Consider the following 20,356-nt stretch of genomic DNA (forward strand, 5'->3'; position numbering starts at 1 on the left):
CGTGACCAGATTAGTATCCTCGACTGAACGTGAAGGTTATTGGATACAGCTGCCTCCATCTCCTTCCTCCACTCTTCTTCATGCACACTAATCAGAGGGATTAGAGTGCCAGAGGCGGTCGCCCCAGCAACAGGTTGTGAAAGTGACTGATAAATTAGGCTTCACATACTGTTCTGATGGAACAGACACGGTCTCATGCACAGAGCTATCACTGAAGACCACCGGGACCTGTACCAGACCACATTTCATGTCTAAAACATTGTCCACCAGCTTCAAACTGCTGGAAAAACAATATTTTTGGTTATTGAAAATACATTTCCCAGCGATTTAGATGGTATAATGATTCCCTACACTATTCAGTGCTTGCTTTCTCACATAAACTGAAATTGAGCGAACAGTGTAGAATTTTTGCAACCAGGAATTTAGCGATTTTCGCTAGATAACACAGCAACAAAGTCAGAACAGCTGCCGCTCCGGCAGGAGAAATCAATAGGAAAAGCACACAGCCAATCACAAGACTGGCGAGTAAGTAATACTGTGAAACATTATCATTCCACAATTAGCGGCAGATATATTATGGACATTTTCTGAAATTACAATACAAAAATTAAAAACAATCCAATGTAGCACCTTTAGAGAGTGTTATGAAATGATTTCAGTGGGTTGAATGAGGGACAAGATTTCATATTTTTTTTACATGGATGAATACTCTGTCCTTCTCGCCCTCTCTCTGTTTCTCTGTTTATCTCTCTATCTTTCTCTCTCTCTCTCTCTCTCTCTCTCTCTCTCTGCCAGCTGGCCCCAGACGATGCATGGAAATGTCCCCACTGTAAGCAGCTGCAGCAGGGCATGGTGAAGATGAGCCTGTGGACGCTGCCTGACATCCTCATCCTCCACCTCAAGCGCTTCCGGCAGGTGGGCGAGCGCCGCAACAAGCTGGCCACGCTGGTGCGCTTCCCCCTGGACGGCCTAGACATGGCGCCCCATGTGGTGAAGAGGAGTCAGAGCACCCGGCTGCCCCCCCACGGTCCTCTGCTCCCCGGCCCCCTGCACCCGGCCTGGAAACAGCCCTGCCCACCCGACGTGGCCCCTCCAGACTTCCTATATGACCTCTATGCCGTGTGTAACCACCACGGAGGCATGCACGGGGGACATTACACAGGTTTGTATGGAGGGACTGTCTGGCTGTTGTCGTGTCTTTGGCATCATTAAAATTAAGACTGTTATTTTATCAAATCAATTCTCTGTAATTATTATTATGTGATTATTCTAATCATGTAAATGTAATTAACTAGGAAGTCGGGCACCAAGGAAAATATTCAGATTACAAAGTTATAATTTTCCTAATACAACTTTTCAGATATTTTAATATCTGATCAATTAGTCTCAGGTCGTTAGTATCGTTCCAAACGTCGTAAATTGTTGGTTATCTGCACGAACCCAGTCTTCACTATGAATCATCCATACATCAATTGTCTCAATCATTTATTTATTAACTTCTCTGGGATATGTGAGACGCTAACGTCCCACTTGGCCAAAAGCCAGTAAAAATGCAGAGCGCCAAATTCAAATAAATTACTATAAAAATCAAACTTTCATTAAATCACACATGAAAGATACCAAATTAAGCTACACTGGTTGTGAATCCAGCCAACATGTCAGAATTCAAATAGGCTTTTCGGCGAAAGCAAACGATGCTATTATCTGAGGATAGCACCATAGTAAACAAAGAGAGAGAAGCATATTTCAACCCTGCAGGCACGACACAAAACGCAGAAATAAAAATATAATTCATGCCTTACCTTTGACGAGCTTCTGTTGTTGGCACTCCAATATGTCCCATAAACATCACAAATGGTCCTTTTGTTCGATTAATTCCGTCGATATATATCCAAAATGTCCATTTATTTGGCGCGTTTGATCCAGAAAAACACCGGTTCCAACTTGAGCAACGTGACTACAAAATATCTCAAAGGTTACCTGTAAACTTTGCCAAAACATTTCAAACTACTTTTGTAATACAACTTTAGGTATTTTTTTACGTAAATAATCGATAAAATTGAAGACGGGATGATCTGTGTTCAATACAGGATTAAAACAAACTGTAGCTAGCTTTCTGGTCACGCGCCTCTAACAAACAGTACACAACAAGTGACCCTCATTGAAGATGGCCGTACTTCTTCATTACACAAAGGAAAAACCCTCAACCAACTGACATCCAGTGGAAGCGGTAGGAACTGCAAGAAGGTCAATTAGAAATCTGGATTCCCAATGAAAATCCATTGAAAAGAGAGTGACCTCAAAAAAGAAAAATCTGAATGGTTTGTCCTCGGGGTTTCGCCTGCTAAATAAGTTCTGTTGTACTCACAGACATGATTCAAACAGTTTTAGAAACTTCAGAGTGTTTTCTATCCAAATATACTAATAATATGCATATCTTATCTTCTGGGGATGAGTAGCTGGCAGTTGAATTTGGGTATGCTTTTCATCCAAACGTGAAAATGCTGCCCCCTATCCTAGAGAAGTTTTAACTAACTAAATAATCACAGAAATGCATCAACAAACACACAAAGTGGATATGGTTACTAGGAAATGATAGGGGATGTACCCTAGTGGGCTTAACCGGTATGGCGGCTTGGTAGACAAAGGGACTAAGAAGGGCGCGAAAGACAAAAGACACTGCACAGTTGATAATTATAACCATTGAAATGCTACTCCTTTGCACATGAACGATCACTCATTCGGGAATAATTGCAATAAATATATACAGTGGGGAGAACAAGTATTTGATACACTGCCGATTTTGCAGGTTTTCCTACTTACAAAGCATGTAGAGGTCTGTCATTTTTATCATAGGTACACTTCAACTGTGAGAGACGGAATCTAAAACAAATATCCAGAAAATCACATTGTATGATTTTTAAGTAATTAATTTGCATTTTATTGCATTAATTGTCGGAGTAGAGGACCTTGTGCATTTCAGGTAAAATAACAACTCAATGTTTATATCCCAGGACAAATTAGCTAGCAATAGCAAGCTCGCTCAATAGTACAAATTAGCTAGCAAGTGCAAGCTATCTAGCTAAATTGCCATATATGTTTAATGCTTTTCGACCTGTCCCCAAATGAATGTCATTGGTTCAGAGTATGTTTTGATATTTTAACCTGCGTGTCGTGATTGCGTTTGGTGTAAGGGACAAAATACATTTATGCACGATAGCGCACGATGGGGCACGCGCGCAGCCGGTTTGGGTTCCGTGTTAGTCCTCTCGTTAATCGAGGTAAGCTGGTCTGGCTAGGAAATTCCCAAGGTGGGGGTTATATCCAGAACAGTAGAAAAGGGCTGTCCCATGACGCCAGATAAATGTCTGTGCTCACGGGGCGGGCCTATGACTTAGTTAAACACCAAAGGGAATTGGAGTTTCCTTCATTAAACAGTTTAAAATCACATTACACAATTTCAGAAATAGTTTCATCTTTACTCATTCATTTTATACAACAATTAGATGCAAGCCTCACAACTGAGACTCTTGTATAAACAGAGTTATGGTAATGTGGCTGTATTGTCTCTCATGAGTTTCACAAACATTAAACGAAATGGACCGGTCGTAGCTGGATTCTCCCCCGACCGTGTACACATTCCCCAAAACATGGACATTGTTCAGTTCTCAAGTTCTGTGATGTGGAAGAGGTTCCTTTGTTCTGCTATGAAACCCTCTCTATATATACTGCATGGCCATGAGGAGAGACTCCTCTAGGAATTTATGACCTGCGATAACAGAGCCTGGGTGTAGGGGGAAGAGAGAGGTGGTGAGAGAGAGAGGGGTGGTGCAGAGAGAGAGGGATGGTACTCGCTATCCCCAAAGAGGGCCACGTCATGACACTGTCATATTCACATCCTGTAAATGGTCTATGAAATATCAATCTCATTGAAATCAGCAAGGTGTCTTGAAGTGAGATCCAGTCCAAAAATGTGTTTGATGATGATGATAATAAAGATATGGTGGTGGTTTGTTCAGTATGTATGTAAGTACACACTGTTGTGCATGTCTGAACAGGTGTCTGTGTCTCTGTGCAGCGTTCTGCAGGAACTCATTGGACGCCCAGTGGTATGGGTATGATGACAGCAGTGCAGAGCCAGTCACAGAGGGGGAGGTGTGCACACGGGGAGCCTACATCCTCTTCTACCAGAGACGCAACACCATCCCTCCATGGTCAGCCAGCTCCTCTCTCAGAGGTGAGCCGTGTTGACAAGTCCTTTAATTAAGCCACAGTCTGCAGTTCTATTGTGTCATTTCAATAGATGATATATACCAGATGGTTCTGGAAGAATCCTGACCTTTAGAGGTCCTCAGTTGAAAGTAAGTCCATGTAATGGAAATAAGGCTTCTGAAATCCATTATTGGTGAAATGATGGCTTTCATCACCCAATAATGAATGGTACTTCACTGACAGTATCCAGACATTTTTCTAATTTAAAGCATTAATGTTGAAATCAAAAGAGTATATGATTGGCAGTGTGTAATAACCTTGTCCATCATAGGATTGAGGTACAGTAAAGGCATCTGCATACTAGGTTTGGTTTGCTCCTAGCAGAACTCGGATAGGCAAAGTGAACGTCTGTGCATTGCATACTCCCTTAAAAGACTTTTACTTAAAAACAAGAAAAAAGCTGCAATTGTCCCTCTTGAGACGCTGTAGCCAGTATACACTTCCTCAAAATAGTCAGAATTAATCTAAGATAACTCAAGAAATCTGTCATTCATTTTGACGTTTTTGCAGAGGAGATCTTAGTCGTGCATTTTTACATCTAACTAAGATGTTTTGTGCACTATTTCACAATGAAAAAGTGTATTGAAGAATCCCTGCTGTTGACCAATCTCCGACGAAGGGGCTTAGGCTTCCAAACTAACAACAACTAACAAAATGTTGTCATAATATATGCACAAACTCTTTCCGAAATGTTTCGGCTGGGAAGCATGCGGACGCCTACTGTCCCCCTCTAGGAAAAAGAGACAGGTTTGTATGTATTAGCTGTGTTGAGAGTCCAGTAGATGGCACTTTGCTCTGTATAACAGTGTTCTTCTACTTCTACAGGCTCCACCAGCTCCTCCACGTCAGACCACTGGCTGATCCGTCTGACGCGGGACAGTCTGTTCTCTGGGGGGTCCACCTCTGGCCCTCCTGGCCCCACACCAACCCCCGAATCCCCAGAGCTCCCTGTGTTCGAGGACGAGCCTCTCAAAACAGAGACAGGTGAGTAGCCCATTTGGACACCATTTCCCCAGTCTGTCTCTAAATAAATAAAACCACTATGGTTCGCTGTGTCTGATTGGTCTGAAGTTCTGGTTGTTACTCAAAGAGGATTATCTCCTTGAGATAATTACATCATTAAAAAGCAGATGATTATGTAGATAAGTCGATCAATGAACCATTAAAAAAGAGGAGGAATATGAGGAAAAATCCTAACTGTGTTTGTTTTTCTTCTGTGTCCAGATAGGTTTGAGAATAAGCCATTTGTCCGAGGCATTCAGGGCAGGAGCGTGAGCATGAGGTCACCCACTAAGACCAAGGACACCCTGAGCAAAGTGCTGCCCCTGCGCTGGTCCTTTGGTTCCAAGGACCGCCCCAAACCCTCCGCCCCCAGGCGAGGGGAGCTGGTGGAGTACCTGGAGTCAGGGCGCAGGCCGCGGTGCACCAAGGACCCCATCATCACCCTAGTGGCCACCCCGCTCCAGGGCGGGCACAGGGAGCTGGGCAGCTCCCCCAGTGGGAGCAGCCTGAGCTGCATGGACAGGTCCAACTCTGAGGCCTGCGACTCCCCAAGAGTACCAGAGGGCCAGAGCAGGCCTGCCGTAGAGAGGAGCTCCAGCCTGGGGCTCAATATTATCACTAAAGCCAGGGATGACAGCTCACTGGGCCGGAGGTCCTCCAAGAGGTTCAGGCAGGACCAGGGCAGGACCCTGGACCCTCACCCCCATAGAGGCTCCACTGATGGGGTCCACATCAGCCACAGTGCCCCCCCAAGTAGGGACTCTACACTGAAGAGGCCCAAGGCCCAAGCAGGGCTGACCTCCAGAGTAGGGGTGCTGCAGGCTGGTCTACAGCCTGAGGAGAGGAAGGGGATGAGGGGTCAGGAGGTAAGGAGCCACGACAGCCTCTTGTCCTTTTTCAAATCAGGCTTCCTGAAGAAAGACACTCAGAGTACACCTAGCAAGGGGGAGGTGGTCCGGGCCAATGGCCACGGACGAGCCAGCAAGGTGGCAAACGGTAGTTCGTCTAAACTCTCCCTCTCCAATGGGACCCTGAACGGTGTAGCGCTGGAGGAAAAGAGGGCCAACGGCACCCCTAGAAGTGACTGCCGTCACAGCAAAGGGCAGCTTGTCAACGGGAGGGCAGGGAGTCACAGCTCTGCTGCGGACATCAAGCGTGCCCACAGCTCCAGTAACATCCAGACCAAATTGGACTTGACCCTGCGCAGGTGTGCTTCTCTGCAGAGGAACGGGCAGGTAGCTCCCCCGGCCTCCCGCAGCAGCCTGGCCACAGACAAGCCCAGCTATGCCACCCTGCAGCGGGCACGCTACAGCACCACCTCCCTGGGCAGGCAGCAGAGACCCGTCCCCGAGTCCTGCTTCTGACTCCCTCCGCACAGCTAGGCTAACTGGCTGCTGCCACAGCAGTAGAGTTATCTGGAGTGGGTGTCTCTTTATTTAGAGTTTGTGCCAATCCTACTGCCAGGGTTAGCATGTTAGTGTGAGCTGAGCAGTCTGGCCACCACTGCTAGAGCAGAGGAATAGTCACGGTGTTACTATAAGACAGGTTCTTAGGGGAGGCTTTGCCAACAGCTGAAATCAGTAATGCAGTGCGTAACAGTTAACTGTCTGTCATAGTCTTCTGTTAATGTAAGTGCCTCTGTGACAGCTCAGAATGATTGTTTGTTGAACACTGGAACCACGCTATTGATTGACACACATCACATCCAGACGGTCACCAGGTCTCTGTAGTATAGCCAGCAGAGCTGTTGTTTCTGAAGGGCATCATGTACCCTCTGTTAACACTGATGTTTATTGACGTATTGTCTTTGTGTGTAAATGAATCTATGCAGACTGTGTACAATGGAGAGGTACAACTGCTGTATTGTGATCATATTTATTCCACAGACATGTCAAGCATCTTTCTTGGTTGTATGCTGTCCTTGATTTTCTATTGATGTAGCCGTGGAGGAATATCCTGCACGAAAGGATTCAATTAAATGATTGTCTGTCTGTGCTTCCACTGCAAACTGTTTGCTGGGACCTCACACACTTATGTTATTGCTAATATTCATCATGTATCATCCACTGTCAGTGGCAACTGAACGAAACAAGTACTATAATAACCTGGTTGTTACACACCTGTTACTGACTACCGTACTGTAACGACGGTGTGTGATTGGAGGAGAAGTAAGGGTAGAGGAATGAAATGCCGATTTATGTTCGTAACTAACATGATTGAAATACTGGGTTGAAAAGAGGGTAGTTGGCACACCATGTACTCCAGCACAGTGATGGTCTTGTATAATCCACAATAGATTTAATGGATCTTGAACCAAAGTGTGTCAATCAGAACATTCATCAGGACCCTGATAAAGGTCTAGATAATCTAGTTTAAGATTCATTGTGGAGCATACAAGAATACCAGACAGTATCTAGGACTTTCTATTTTAAATCTAAATGGAAAACAATTATCAAAAAGAGCCACTTGAGAGTTTTGTACATTGACTTGTGTGAACTTAGATGGGTGCTATTATGTGATGGTGAACTGTTGTGGAACCTCATCACACCGGTGGTTTAGGTGGTTTAGGCCCCTTATAGAGCAGCAGGGACAGACTGACAGCCCATTTCAAGGCGTTTCACTCCCTGTATCTCCCCACTGCTGAGCTCCAGAGAAAGTTACTGCCTGTGTTTCACAATAACTCACCAGGGGGGATTAAACCTGCTCCCCTGATGCCATGGCAAACTCCCTTAAAGATACCAACTGTGAAGGTGCTGCTGTCTGTTGTACTATGCAGAGGGGCAGGGATTTCTTGGTTTTCATTCATTTTCAACCCAAAACATCTCTTGCCTTAGGTTCCAATATACAATACATGACGATCTATTACATTACATGAAGATAATTTCGTAATTTTTCCTATAGAGTGCTGTAATGCAATTTATTCGTTAGCCATAGGGTACATGCCAATTCAGATATATGCACGTTCTGTGTATGTTCTAGTCAGTGCAGATTTCCCAGAAACAATGGATGGAAACGTATGATGTGTGTTTTATGTTAGGAGGGTGTAGAGCAAATGTGTTTGAGCTTACATCAACTGTATATGAACATATGTAGTAGTAATACAGATATTACCAACATAATAGCATACAGTGCTTCTGTAAAGGGAAAAACACTATTAGATTAAATGTATTTATCTATTAGATTTCTGAGTTACTTAATTACTTAGGCCCATCGCCCCATGAGAAGCATAGGCCATCAACTGGCCGTCAACTGAGTTGACTTCATGTATCTGAAATTATCTAGAATCTAGACTCATTTACTATTCTCCTAAAATATAATGTTAATGTGTAGGATATATACTGTATGATTGTGTTAGCAGACATACAGTAGTAGCTATGCAATATACTGGACCATATGGGATGCCCCATATGCATCATCATAACTTCTTCTAATGGGGATTGGTTGATGACACTACACCATCGACCATCATGACAAATTGGTTGATGACACTACACCATCAACCATCATGACAAATTGGTTGATGACACTACACCATCAACCATCATGACAAATTGGTTGATGACACTACACCATCAACCATCATGACAAATTGGTTGATGACACTACACCATCAACCATCATGACAAATTGGTTGATGACACTACACCATCAACCATCATGACAAATTGGTTGATGACACTACACCATCAACATTGGCTGATGACACTAGCTCAAATGTTATGCCTTTTTTTATTTTTTCACTTGTTCTCATCAATTTTTTTTCTGTATCACTTTGTTTACCAAAACGAGCACTTGTTTTGGAAGGGACCCTAAATGAAGGATGCTTTCCTTGGGAGGGCATGGGTTGAGTATATTTTATATGCAACTTTTGTAAAAGTCTACATTTTATACCTGATTTGTAATTATGTAAATGAAGGCTCCAGATGATCAAATCAGATCATGTATGCTTCTGATCAGAGAGCAACGTCAGGATAAAGCACAAGTGGACTTTAATTGTGAACTTAACATATATATTGTATCTGCCTCTAATATCTGCTTATTACCATACTGGAATTTATTTGAATTGCAAATTAAACACAGCTTTTCTCACAACTACTCTCTTTATTATATCAATACAAACGAGGAGATATTCAATTGCATGTGTCATTGTATCTGTCTAACTTGGACTTTGAACTGCCTCAGGTTCTGCTCATTTCCATACCACATCATACCAGCTTAACTTACAAAACCAAGGTGTAGAGAACAACTGATTAACAAAAGTTGATCTATTGTGGAGAAAAAATTGTATTCCAAATGTTTCTTAAATTCATCATCCAGTGTGTCATACACGTTTTGTTGATATTGAGAGAGCACATTCCAAATAGTTCTCTTGCCATGTGAGCTGTGCTCTTAGGGAAATGTATGCAATTCCTACACACTCACTTCTCAGTAGTTTGTATTTAGACTTACCTTATGCAGGTGTGTAACAGGCTTTACAGGCGTGGCTAACAGAATTCCTTCTGGAGTTGTTGTGCCATGTAAAAAAGCTAACGTAAGGTCTATTTTTCTCCACTTCCTGTCTGACTGACGTGCCCAAAGTAAACTGCCTGTTACTCAAGCCCAGAAGCCAGGATATGCATATAATTGGTACCATTGGATAGAAAACACGTTGCAGTTTGTAGAAATGTTAAAATAATGTATGAGACTATAACACAATTGATATGGTAGGAGAAAAACCAACAGGACCTTTTTTTTTTTGAGAGCCCATGCTCTTTCAATGGAAAGCTATGGGTCCTATGCAATTCCAGCTCCCAGATTGCAATTCCTATGCCTTCCACTAGATGTCAAGAGTCTTTGTTCAAGGTTTCAGGCTTGTTTCTTCCCAAACGAGGAAGATTTTTGAGTTTTGGTACAGGGAGTCAGAGTTGGAAATCAGTCTCTGTGCGCACGACGAAGAGGACGCGCACTTGCTAATTTTACTTTTCTATTGAACATACTTCTTTCCGTATGAAATATTATAGTTTAATTACATTTTAGGGTAACTGAGGATTAGATAGAAACGTATTTTGACTTGTTTTAACAAAGTTTAGTGGTAGTTTTTTGGATTCCTTTCTCTGCATGTTGAACGAGTGGATAACTCAAATCGATGGCGCCAACTAAACAGACTTTTTGGGATATAAAGAAGGATTTTATCTAACAAAACGACCATGCATGTTGTAGCTGGGACCCTTGGGATTGCAAATCAGAGGAAGATTTTCAAAAGTAAGTGAATATTTAATCGCTATTTATGATTTTACGAAGCCTGTGCTGCTTGAAAAATATTTTGATGTGGGGCGCCGTCCTCAAACAATCGCATGGCATGCTTTCGCTGTAAAGCCTATTGTAAATCAGACAATGCAGTTAGATTAACAAGAATTTAAGCTTTTAACCTATATAAGACACTTGTATGTACCTAGATGTTTAATATCCATCCTTTTTATTATTATTTATTTGAATTGTGCGCCCTCCAATTTCACCGGAAGTTGTCGACAGGTGTCCCACTGACGGGACGCCATGCTCTAAGAAGTTTTAAGTTCCTTGCTCAGAACATATGAAAGCTGGTGGTTCAATATTCCCAGTTCTTCAATATTCCCAGTTAAGAAGTTTTAGGTTGTAGTTATTGTAGGAATTAGGATTCGTCTACTATTTCTCTCTGTACCATTTGTATTTCATATACCTTTGACTATTGGATGTTCTAATAGGCACTTTAGTATTGCCAGCCTAATCTCAGGAGTTGATAGGCGTGAAGTCATAAACAGCGCTGTGGATCAAGCATTGCTAAGAGCTGCTGGCAAACACAGTAAAGTTTGAATGAATGCTTACAAGCTTGCTGCTGCCTACCACCGCTCAGTCAGACTGCTCTATAAAATATCAAATCATAGACTTAATTATAATATAATAAACACAGAAATACGAGCCTTTGGTCATTAATATGGTCAAATCCGGAAACTATCATTTTGAAAACAAAACGTTTATTCTTTAAGTGAAATACGGAACCGTTCCGTATTTTATCGAACGGGTGGCAACCCTAAGTCTAAATATTGCTGTTACATTGCACAACCTTCAATGTTATGTCATAATTATGTAAAATTCTGGCAAATTAGTTTGCAACGAGCCAGGCGGCCCAAACTGTTGCATATAGCCTGACTCTGCATGCAATGAACGCAAGAGAAGTGACACAATTTCCCTAGTTAATATTGCCTGCTAACATGAATTTCTTTCAACTAAATATGCAGTTTTTTTTTTAAAATCCTTCTGTGTATTGATTTTAAGAAAGGCATTGATGTTTATTGTTAGGCACATTCGTGTAACGATCGCGAATACGCTTTTGTTAAATCATCCCCCGTTTGGCGAAGAAGGCTGTGATTCGATGATATATTAACAGGCACCGCATTGATGATATGCAACGCAGGACAAGCTAGTTAACCTAGTAATATCATCAACAAATGTGTAGTTAACTAGTGATTGTGAAGATTGATTGTTTTTTATAAGATAAATTTAATGCTAGCTAGCAACTTACCTTGGCTCCTTGCTGCACGCTCGTAACAGGTGGTCAGCCTGCCACGCAGTTTCCTCGTGGAATGCATTGTAATCGGCCATAATCGGCATCCAGAAATGCAGATTACCGATTGTTATGAAAACTTTAATTCAGCCCTAATTAAATCGGCCATGATCGGTCGATCTCTAATTTAAATACACACATATTCATCTCCTTTTCAGCACCAATTGGTAGATTTAAAAATACAATCCGTTGTATATTATTTAGGGTTAGGAAACTATTTATGAATCTTTTTTTTTTTTAAACAGGTTTAGAGAGCCTTTATTCACCAAATATATTGATGAATAAAACATACAATGGTTTGATTCATTCTGAAAGTTGCCTATTTCATTATTGTTCCAATAAATATTGGAAGGTGAGAAAAGTATAGAATAGGTGTCACGACTTCAGCTGAAGTTGGAAGTTGGCTCCCCTGCCTGTTCGGGCGGTGCTCAGAGGTCGTCGTCACCGGCCTACTAGCCGCCACCGATCCCTTTTTCGTTTGTCTGTTTGTTTTGTCTTATTAGTTTCACCTGTTTCCTGTTGTATGTGCTTAATGAGCTTCCTTATTTTAAGGACGTGTACCCGCCCTTGTTTTGTGCGGGATTGTCTTTTGTTACGTGTGTGCGTTTAGGTAGAGGTGGTTATTTTCTGGACTTGGCACCCTGTGTTTTGGGTAGTCATATTTTCTGTCCGCGCCCTGTGTTGTTTGGGCTTGTCTATCTTGTGCCATATTAAAGAGCACTTTTTCCCAGTGGAACTCTCTGCGCCTGGTTCCTTCCTCACCCACCTAGTCCCGCGTGACAATAGGGGTTGAACAGTATTCTTAAAAATCTACTCTAATAATCTTCATTAATCATAAATGTGATTACAACGGTCCAGTCGTTGTGAACCGTGGTCCAGGCTCCAGGTTTAAACTGCTACGTATGGTCCATAATGACTCAAATAGGCAACATGTCCCAAATTATTGCACAACTTGTAATACGTTAACCTAATATGATTCACTATTGCTATCAATACTCAGGAACAACCTGACAGAGGAAAGACAGGTAAACTAACAATGTAATGGAATGATAGTGGCTAATATTTAACACAATACGGATTGTAAAAAATATAGTGAAAAGTCTGGGTATATAATTAAAACATTATAGAAATCATAAATCCTACATTGCATGAGACTTTTAAAACTTTTTACATTATGAAGAGCTTGACATTAATAATGTTTTACTTGGTCTGTACCACCATGGGCCAAATAGGTGACTGTAAATTCCATTGTATTGTGTTGTATGACGCAAGAAACCACTTTAAAAATAAAAATGTATTATTATTACCATACAGAGAATTAGACAATGTAGGCTACCCCTCTGCCTATTGGCTTATTTACATATTCAAGACTGTTTCAAAATACAACTCTGCCCCTTTAATGAAACATAAGCTTTTTACCTCACTGGCTTTTCAAAGACAGCTTGAAATGTAGCCTACACGTTTTGTGCTGTTGTAGGAAGCAGTAACTCCCCATTGCTGACCTATACTTATCTATAACAAGGATAATAACTCGCTAACTAGCAAAGAATATCAACAAATGTGCACATGTGCGGCTCTGGAGTTCTGGGGCCTCATTTATTAAACTGTGCGGAGGATTCACGTCAAAGGTGGCGTACGGACGAAACACAGTAAGTGCTTACACACAAAATTATTCTGATTTATAACACAGTGCGCACGCACGTCCCACGCAGGTTTCCCTTTATAAATCATAATCAACTCGAAATTTGGCGCACGTGAGCGAGCCTTGTCCCACCCTTTTAACGCCCATAGTTGCCTATAAATAGTCAGTGAAACGCCCCTAATTAATATTCATCGATACTGACTGCATGAGGACAATGATGGCAAATCCCTACAGAAAGGCTAAAAAAGGAAATTTCATCAGGTGTGAAATGTAAGTTCTTGTAGGGGAGGTTGAAGCAATAAAAAATATATTGTTTGGTGGACACAGTGTGGGCATTACAAATGCCAAAAGGCGTTAGAGTGGCAGTATTTAGCAGCTGTGAATGCTGCTGGCTCAGAAGGTCGGACCCTCTCAGAAATAAAAAAGTGGTCCGACATAAACGTGGAGGCCAAAGGCGCATAGCCTTACACAGACAAAGTGTTTGTGCCACAGGCTGGGGAACGGGGACACCGGAGCTCAACCCCCTTGATGAGCGCTACTTGTTGGTATCATATGGGAATCCCTCCGGAGTGGAGTAGTGACGGACGTGGAGGGGGACAATGACATGCAAGACGCACCGGATGATCCAGGTATATAATTAGTATTCTCTCGTTTGAAAAGAGTAAACCAAATGCATTCAAGTTGTTTAAGCATTTATTTACACAAACAACTGACATTTTATTGTTTTTATTCGCTACGTGTTCCAGCGGGGTTGGTGGTACTGCAGCTGAGCAGGAGCTGAGTGCACCCAGCCTGTCATGCTGGTATAAAGGATTTTGGAGACAGGCGCAGGAATACACAATAGGGGTTTTAAATACACTCAAAACAAACACGTATACAAAAACACTGGGCTGTACCCAAACAAAAGAGCGATGGTAAACCTCATTGAACGACACGGGACGATACCCATAATACACAATATATATATATATATGTGTGTATAGCACGCAGCATAACCGCTGCACCAACGCATAGGTACTCACACCACCAACAGACATGGGAACAATAACCGACAAAGACATAGGGAACATATATAACATACTAATCAGGGGAAATGGGAACCAGGTGTGTGTAATCAGACAAGACAATCCAGGGTTGATGATAATGAATCCCGTTCAGTGAAGCCTAGAAAGCCAGTGAGGAAGACCTCCAGAACTGGTGAACAGAATGAGCATCAGTACCGGGGAGGGATCTGTGACACAGCCCCGGCTTCTCCATTGCACCTCGTGCGTCACAACCCTCCAGCGGCTATGTCCTCACAGATGCAGTCCTGCAAACACAAAGAGACACTATCGACGCTATTAACGAGGTTGCCAAGGAGTTGAAGCGGGACAGGCACGGCTTGGTTTCTGCGGGTGCTTCTCTGTAAAGCTGGGCCCACTACAGCACAGAGATCCAAGAGAACAGCTCTTGGTAATCGGATCTGGCTCATAAGCCACTTATTATCATTGGCCAGTAAATCTCTCTGAGTTCTTCCATTCGCCAAATCTTCCAACAGTGCTAAAGCAGCCATTGCGCGTCATTACGCATTGTAATTGCATGCCTTTTTATACCCACCCATTTGATTGTCAAAGCTACCCAATTGCGTAACATCATCAGATGTGGTAATTACCCTGATTGTAACTGACAATGACAAGGTCATTATCATCACATTTACAGTTCTGCGCAACGCACATGTGATAACAATATATGAAACTGTGCACTCATATCTGCCCGATTGAGGCATCGAAAACGGCATCAGTTTAAATGTAATTTGTTCACCGTATTATTTATGAGAATACATTTCATAACATACAAGTATTGTTTAATAATTACAGATCCAATTAAATATGATTCCCGATTAAACTGTACAACATATTTGAGGGGTTCTTTTTCAAAAACAGATATCTCCGTTTGTATTTATTATCCTAAATCATGTTTATTTTTTATTTTTTTGTGCATTCCAGGGAACTCTTCATATATAATATGTGAGAGTTAATATTTCAATTTATTTTACACAATGGTATCAATTTCAAAGCATTTCTAGAGTTTCATCCTTCTGCCATTGGAGTCGCAGTTTCTCATTTCTCCAGTTTATGTGCGTACTATGGGTAAAAGTGTTCATGTTAGTGGAGGACTGCATATTCTCCCATCAAGTTTGTTTTTTATAAATCCCGAAGTTTGCTTAGAAAGTGGCGTACGCCTTCTTTTGTGCCTACACAACGTTTATAAATGAGGCCCCTGATCTGAACTGATCTGAAAAGCACATTAGCAACATTATAAATGAGGCTCCTGATCCGAACTGATCTGAAAAGCACATTCCCTTGCAGGGTGATTGAAAGAAGGCTAGTGGGGATACACCTTTGCTCTCTGGCTCTGCCTACAACAAAATCACAGACTCAATCTTGCAAAGTTAGATTTGTTTTGGTTAGTTGCATTGAAAAGAGGCTGATATAATGTTGATTCAATCACAGAAAAAACATTGATCTATATAGTGCAAACTAATGGGGCAAACGCAGTGAAGTTCAATCTCTTGCATCTCTGCCGGCATGGCATTTCTTCTGCGCGGCAGTCCAGGAGGAAGTGCACACGCAACAGTGCATGCGCATTTTAGATGGAATGCTGCTCATGTGGATTGTTTCATAAATAGCTAGATAAAGCCATGGCAGCATCATTGTCCAGTTCCAATAGCAGCCATTGACTTGATTTAATTGTTGCTTGCAGGCACAAAGACTACATTATCACACACAACAAGATATTCAAATAAGTTCCCATGAGTGGCTCCTGATACTGTCTTAGGCTAGGCACTCAGTTGATTAAAGTGCCTTTTTAATTATTTTATCAAATGTTTGTGAGGGTTAACCATTTTCAGTGTAAACTTCAACGACTTAAACCAGATATAAATATGTAGAAAAGATAATGGAGCTGAGTATACAAAACATTAAGAACACCTGCTCTTTCCATGACATAGACTGACCAGATGAATCCAGGTGAAAGCTATGATCTCTTATTGATGTCACTTGTTAAATCCACTTCAATCAGTGTAGATGAAGGGGAGGAGACAGGTAAAAAAAATATGTAAGCCTTGAGACAATTGAGACATGGATTGTGTATGTGTGCCATTCAGAGGGTGAATGGGAAATACAAAGGATTGAAGTGCCAGGCGATAGTAGGTAGTAGGTGCCAAGCGCACCGGTTTGTGTCAAGAACTGCAATGATGCTGGGTTTTTCACTCTCAACAGTTTCCTGCCTGTATCAAGAATGATCCACCACCCAAAAGACATCCAGCCAACTTGACAACTGTGGGAAAAATTGGATTCAAGATGGGCCAGCATCCCTGTCAAATGCTTTCGACACCTAGTGGAGAACATGCCCCGAAGAATTGAGGCTGTTCTGAGGGCAAAATTTATATTTTTAAATGAGATCATCTTTGAGAACTAATATTCACCAAAATAAAAACTAGACAGTTAGGGAGAATCTAAAATTACAAAAATGGCATGGTATGGGGTCCCCATTGATTTTGTTATAATGTTTGAGTCACTCAGATAGCACAAGAACAAGTCATAAGCCATGGCAAAATGTGTAGAATTGCAGGGAACTAGCTTAAAAAAATTTACATTTTCACTTAGCCCCATGGCAAAATGTGTAGAATTGGAGGAAATTAGCTTTACAATGGCAACATTTTCTCTCTGTGCCCAACTGTGCTGTTGGCCACGGCCACAAGAGCAACAGGTTTAACCTCTACTTCCACACAATCCCGGATCCGGGAGCACCCCCATCAGTAAAAAAGCTGACTAGCATAGCCTAGCATAGCGTCACAAGTAAATACTAGCATCTAAATATCATTAAATCACAAGTCCAAGACACTAGATGAAAGATACACATCTTGTGAATCCAGCCATCATTTCTGATGATGGCTATGTAAATCTATTAGCTAACCACGATAGCAAAAGACACAACTTTTTTTGTCCACCATTTTTTTCCTGCATAGGTAGCTATCACAATTTCGACCAAATAAAGATATAAATAGCCACTAACCAAGAAACAACTTAATCAGATGACAGTCTGATAACATATTTATTGTATAGCATATGTTTTGTTAGAAAAATGTGCATAGTTCAGGTATAAATCATAGTTTTACATTGCAGCCACCATCACAACTCTCACCAAAGCAACTAGAATAACTACAGAGACCAATGTGAATTACCTAAATACTCATCATAAAACATTTCTGAAAAATACACAGCGTACAGCAAATGAAAGACAAAGATCTTGTGAATCCAGCCAATATTTCAGATTTTTTAAGTGTTTTACAGCGAAAACACAATATAGCATTATATTAGCTTACTACAATAGCCAACCACACAGCAGCATTGATTCATGCACGTTAGCGATAGCGAATAAACCAGCAAAAGATATTACATTTTTGACTAACCTTCTCAAAACTTCATCAGATGACAGTCCTATAACATCATATTACACAATACATATAGAGTTTGTTCGAAAATGTGCATATTTAGCGGCACAAATCGTGGTTATACAATGAGAAAAGTAGCCAGGCTGCCAACAATATGTCGGGAGAAATCTTGGGAGAGGCACCTAATCTAATCAGTAACTAATCATAAACTTGACTAAAAAATACAGGTTGGACAGCAAATGAAAGATACATTAGTTCTTAATGCAATCGCTGTGTTAGATTTTTTAAATTAACGTTACTACAACATACAGCATGCGTTAAAGCGAGACCGCACCTAGATTAATGGCAGATTATGAGTCCTACATTTTTCAACAGAACAACGAATTAACATCATAAATACTTCTTACTTTTTGATGAACTCCCATCAGAATCTTGGGCAAGGTGTCCTTTGTCCAAAATAATCGTTGCTTGGTTGTAGATTGTCCTCTTCAACGTTCGAATTAGCAGTAAACATTAGCCATGTGGCAAAGACGTGTCCGACTCACTAAAACGCAGGACAAATAAATATCCGAAAATCGCAATATACCGATATAAACTGATATAACTCGGTTTAATATAACAACATTATGATGTCTTTAACACCTATAACGAATAAAAACATGACCGGATATATCTAAGGCCTATAACCGGAGCGTTCTAGAGCCACAGCCAGATGTCCTTCCTGCGTCAGAGCGAAGTGAACAAAGGCCGGACCCTACGTTCCCAGGCCATTTATAACCTCTCAGTTCTGCCTAGCAACTCCATTTCAATTCTCACTATTCGCTGATACCCAGGGGAAGACGTATGCAGTGCATCTCAACCAATAGAAGACAGGCAGATTTATAAACAGATCTCAGAACAGCAAGCAGATTTCAGCATTCTCACATCCTCATAGGAAAATTGCTCTAAGTCCAGTTCTGTTTTACTCACAGATATAATTCCAACGGTTTTAGAAACTAGAGAGTGTTTTCTATCCAATAGTAATAATAATATGCATATTGTACGAGCAAGAATTGAGTACGAGGCAGTTTAATTTGGGAACGAAATTATTACAAAGTGCAAACAGCACCCCCTATTGAGAAGAAGTTTTAAGTCGATTTCACAAAACAAGCCCAAAGTAGAACGGCCCATAGAGCAGGAACCCGTCTCCTGTTTCTTTAGAGTGAGGCAGCTAGCTTTAATGTACACCCCCTAGATACTAGTCATAAAATAAGGGAAGCATATTAAATCAAAAATCATGAGGCACATTAAGCATTAGAGATTTGGAAGAATACATGTTGCCTTGCCTTTACTTACTGCCTGAAGACGTTATTCTTAGAAAACAAGGCCATCAAAAGCATTGATCACTGCATGGCTTAATTTTTTTTTGCGTGTGATGTAAGGCAGCTATTAGCCAGCCATGATAGAGTGTCCACTCCTAAAAGGAATCTCTCTTTCTCCCTCACACACGTGGCAGGTAGCCTAGTGGTTAAAGCGTTGGGCCAGTTAACACGCTCACACACACTGGAGACATTATAGATATTCAAGCTGTCTTGTTTTCTGAAACCAGCTAGTGTATTTTTGTGGGGTCACTTTTATTGTGAGAAATCATATAACGTGTTTCTGAACACTTCTACATTAATGTAATAATCACGAATGAATCGTGAAAAACTATGATTGAGAATGTTACGGAGACACAAAGGTCAAATGCTAACCTCCCCTGTTATTGGTAATGGTGAGAGGTTAGCATGTTTTGTTGTAGCCTCTAACCTTCTCACTCATCATTATTCATGATTCATTCATGGTTTTTATTAATCATGGCATTATCAGGGTTCATGAATTAATGTTTAGAAACATCTACCCACTTAGAAGAAAATTCAGTTGCGAACCGTAGTCTGCCTTTTTAATGGCGGTTTTAGAGCAGTGTCATCTTCCTAACCTTCAGGTTATTTCGATATAGGACTCGTTTTACTGTGAATATAGATACTTTTGTTGTCACGATCGTCTGTAGAATAAACGGACCAAGGCCCAGCGTGCGTAGAGTTCCACATGTTTAATTAATGAAACTCTCCAAAACAATACAGAACAAAGAAAAGTGAAGTCAAATGCAGTGCTCACAGGCAACTACAAACAATCAAGATCCCACAAAAACCCAGTGGGAAAAGGCTGCCTAAATATGATCCCCAATCAGAGACAACGATAAACAGCTGCCTCTGATTGGGAACCATACCAGGCCAACATAGACATATAATAACCTAGATAACCCACCCTAGTCACACCCCGACCTAACCAACATAGAGAATAAAAGGCTCTCTATGGTCAGGGCGTGACTTTTGTACCTGTTTCCTCCAGCATCTTCACAAGGTCCTTTGCTGTTGTTCTGGGATTGATTTGCACTTTTCGCACC

The 20,356-nt window shown here is 41.4% G+C and overlaps 1 protein-coding gene across 2 annotated transcripts in view; it reads left to right on the top strand.

The window, feature by feature from the left end:
- Window positions 1–9,363, top strand: part of LOC120038995 (ubiquitin carboxyl-terminal hydrolase 43-like) — a 97,466-nt gene extending 88,103 nt beyond the window's left edge. For both annotated transcript variants that reach the window (XM_038984526.1, XM_038984534.1), the window contains 4 exons: window positions 796–1,162; window positions 4,079–4,237; window positions 5,098–5,256; window positions 5,497–9,363. In XM_038984526.1, the coding sequence (XP_038840454.1) occupies window positions 796–1,162; window positions 4,079–4,237; window positions 5,098–5,256; window positions 5,497–6,638 (1,827 nt within the window). In that variant the 3' untranslated portion in view covers window positions 6,639–9,363. The remainder of the gene's footprint in view (window positions 1–795; window positions 1,163–4,078; window positions 4,238–5,097; window positions 5,257–5,496) is intronic.
- The last annotated feature ends 10,993 nt before the right edge of the window (window positions 9,364–20,356 follow it).

Source organism: Salvelinus namaycush, chromosome 3 (genome assembly GCF_016432855.1).
Source record: "Salvelinus namaycush isolate Seneca chromosome 3, SaNama_1.0, whole genome shotgun sequence".
In the NCBI taxonomy this organism is placed as follows: Eukaryota; Metazoa; Chordata; class Actinopteri; order Salmoniformes; family Salmonidae; genus Salvelinus; species Salvelinus namaycush.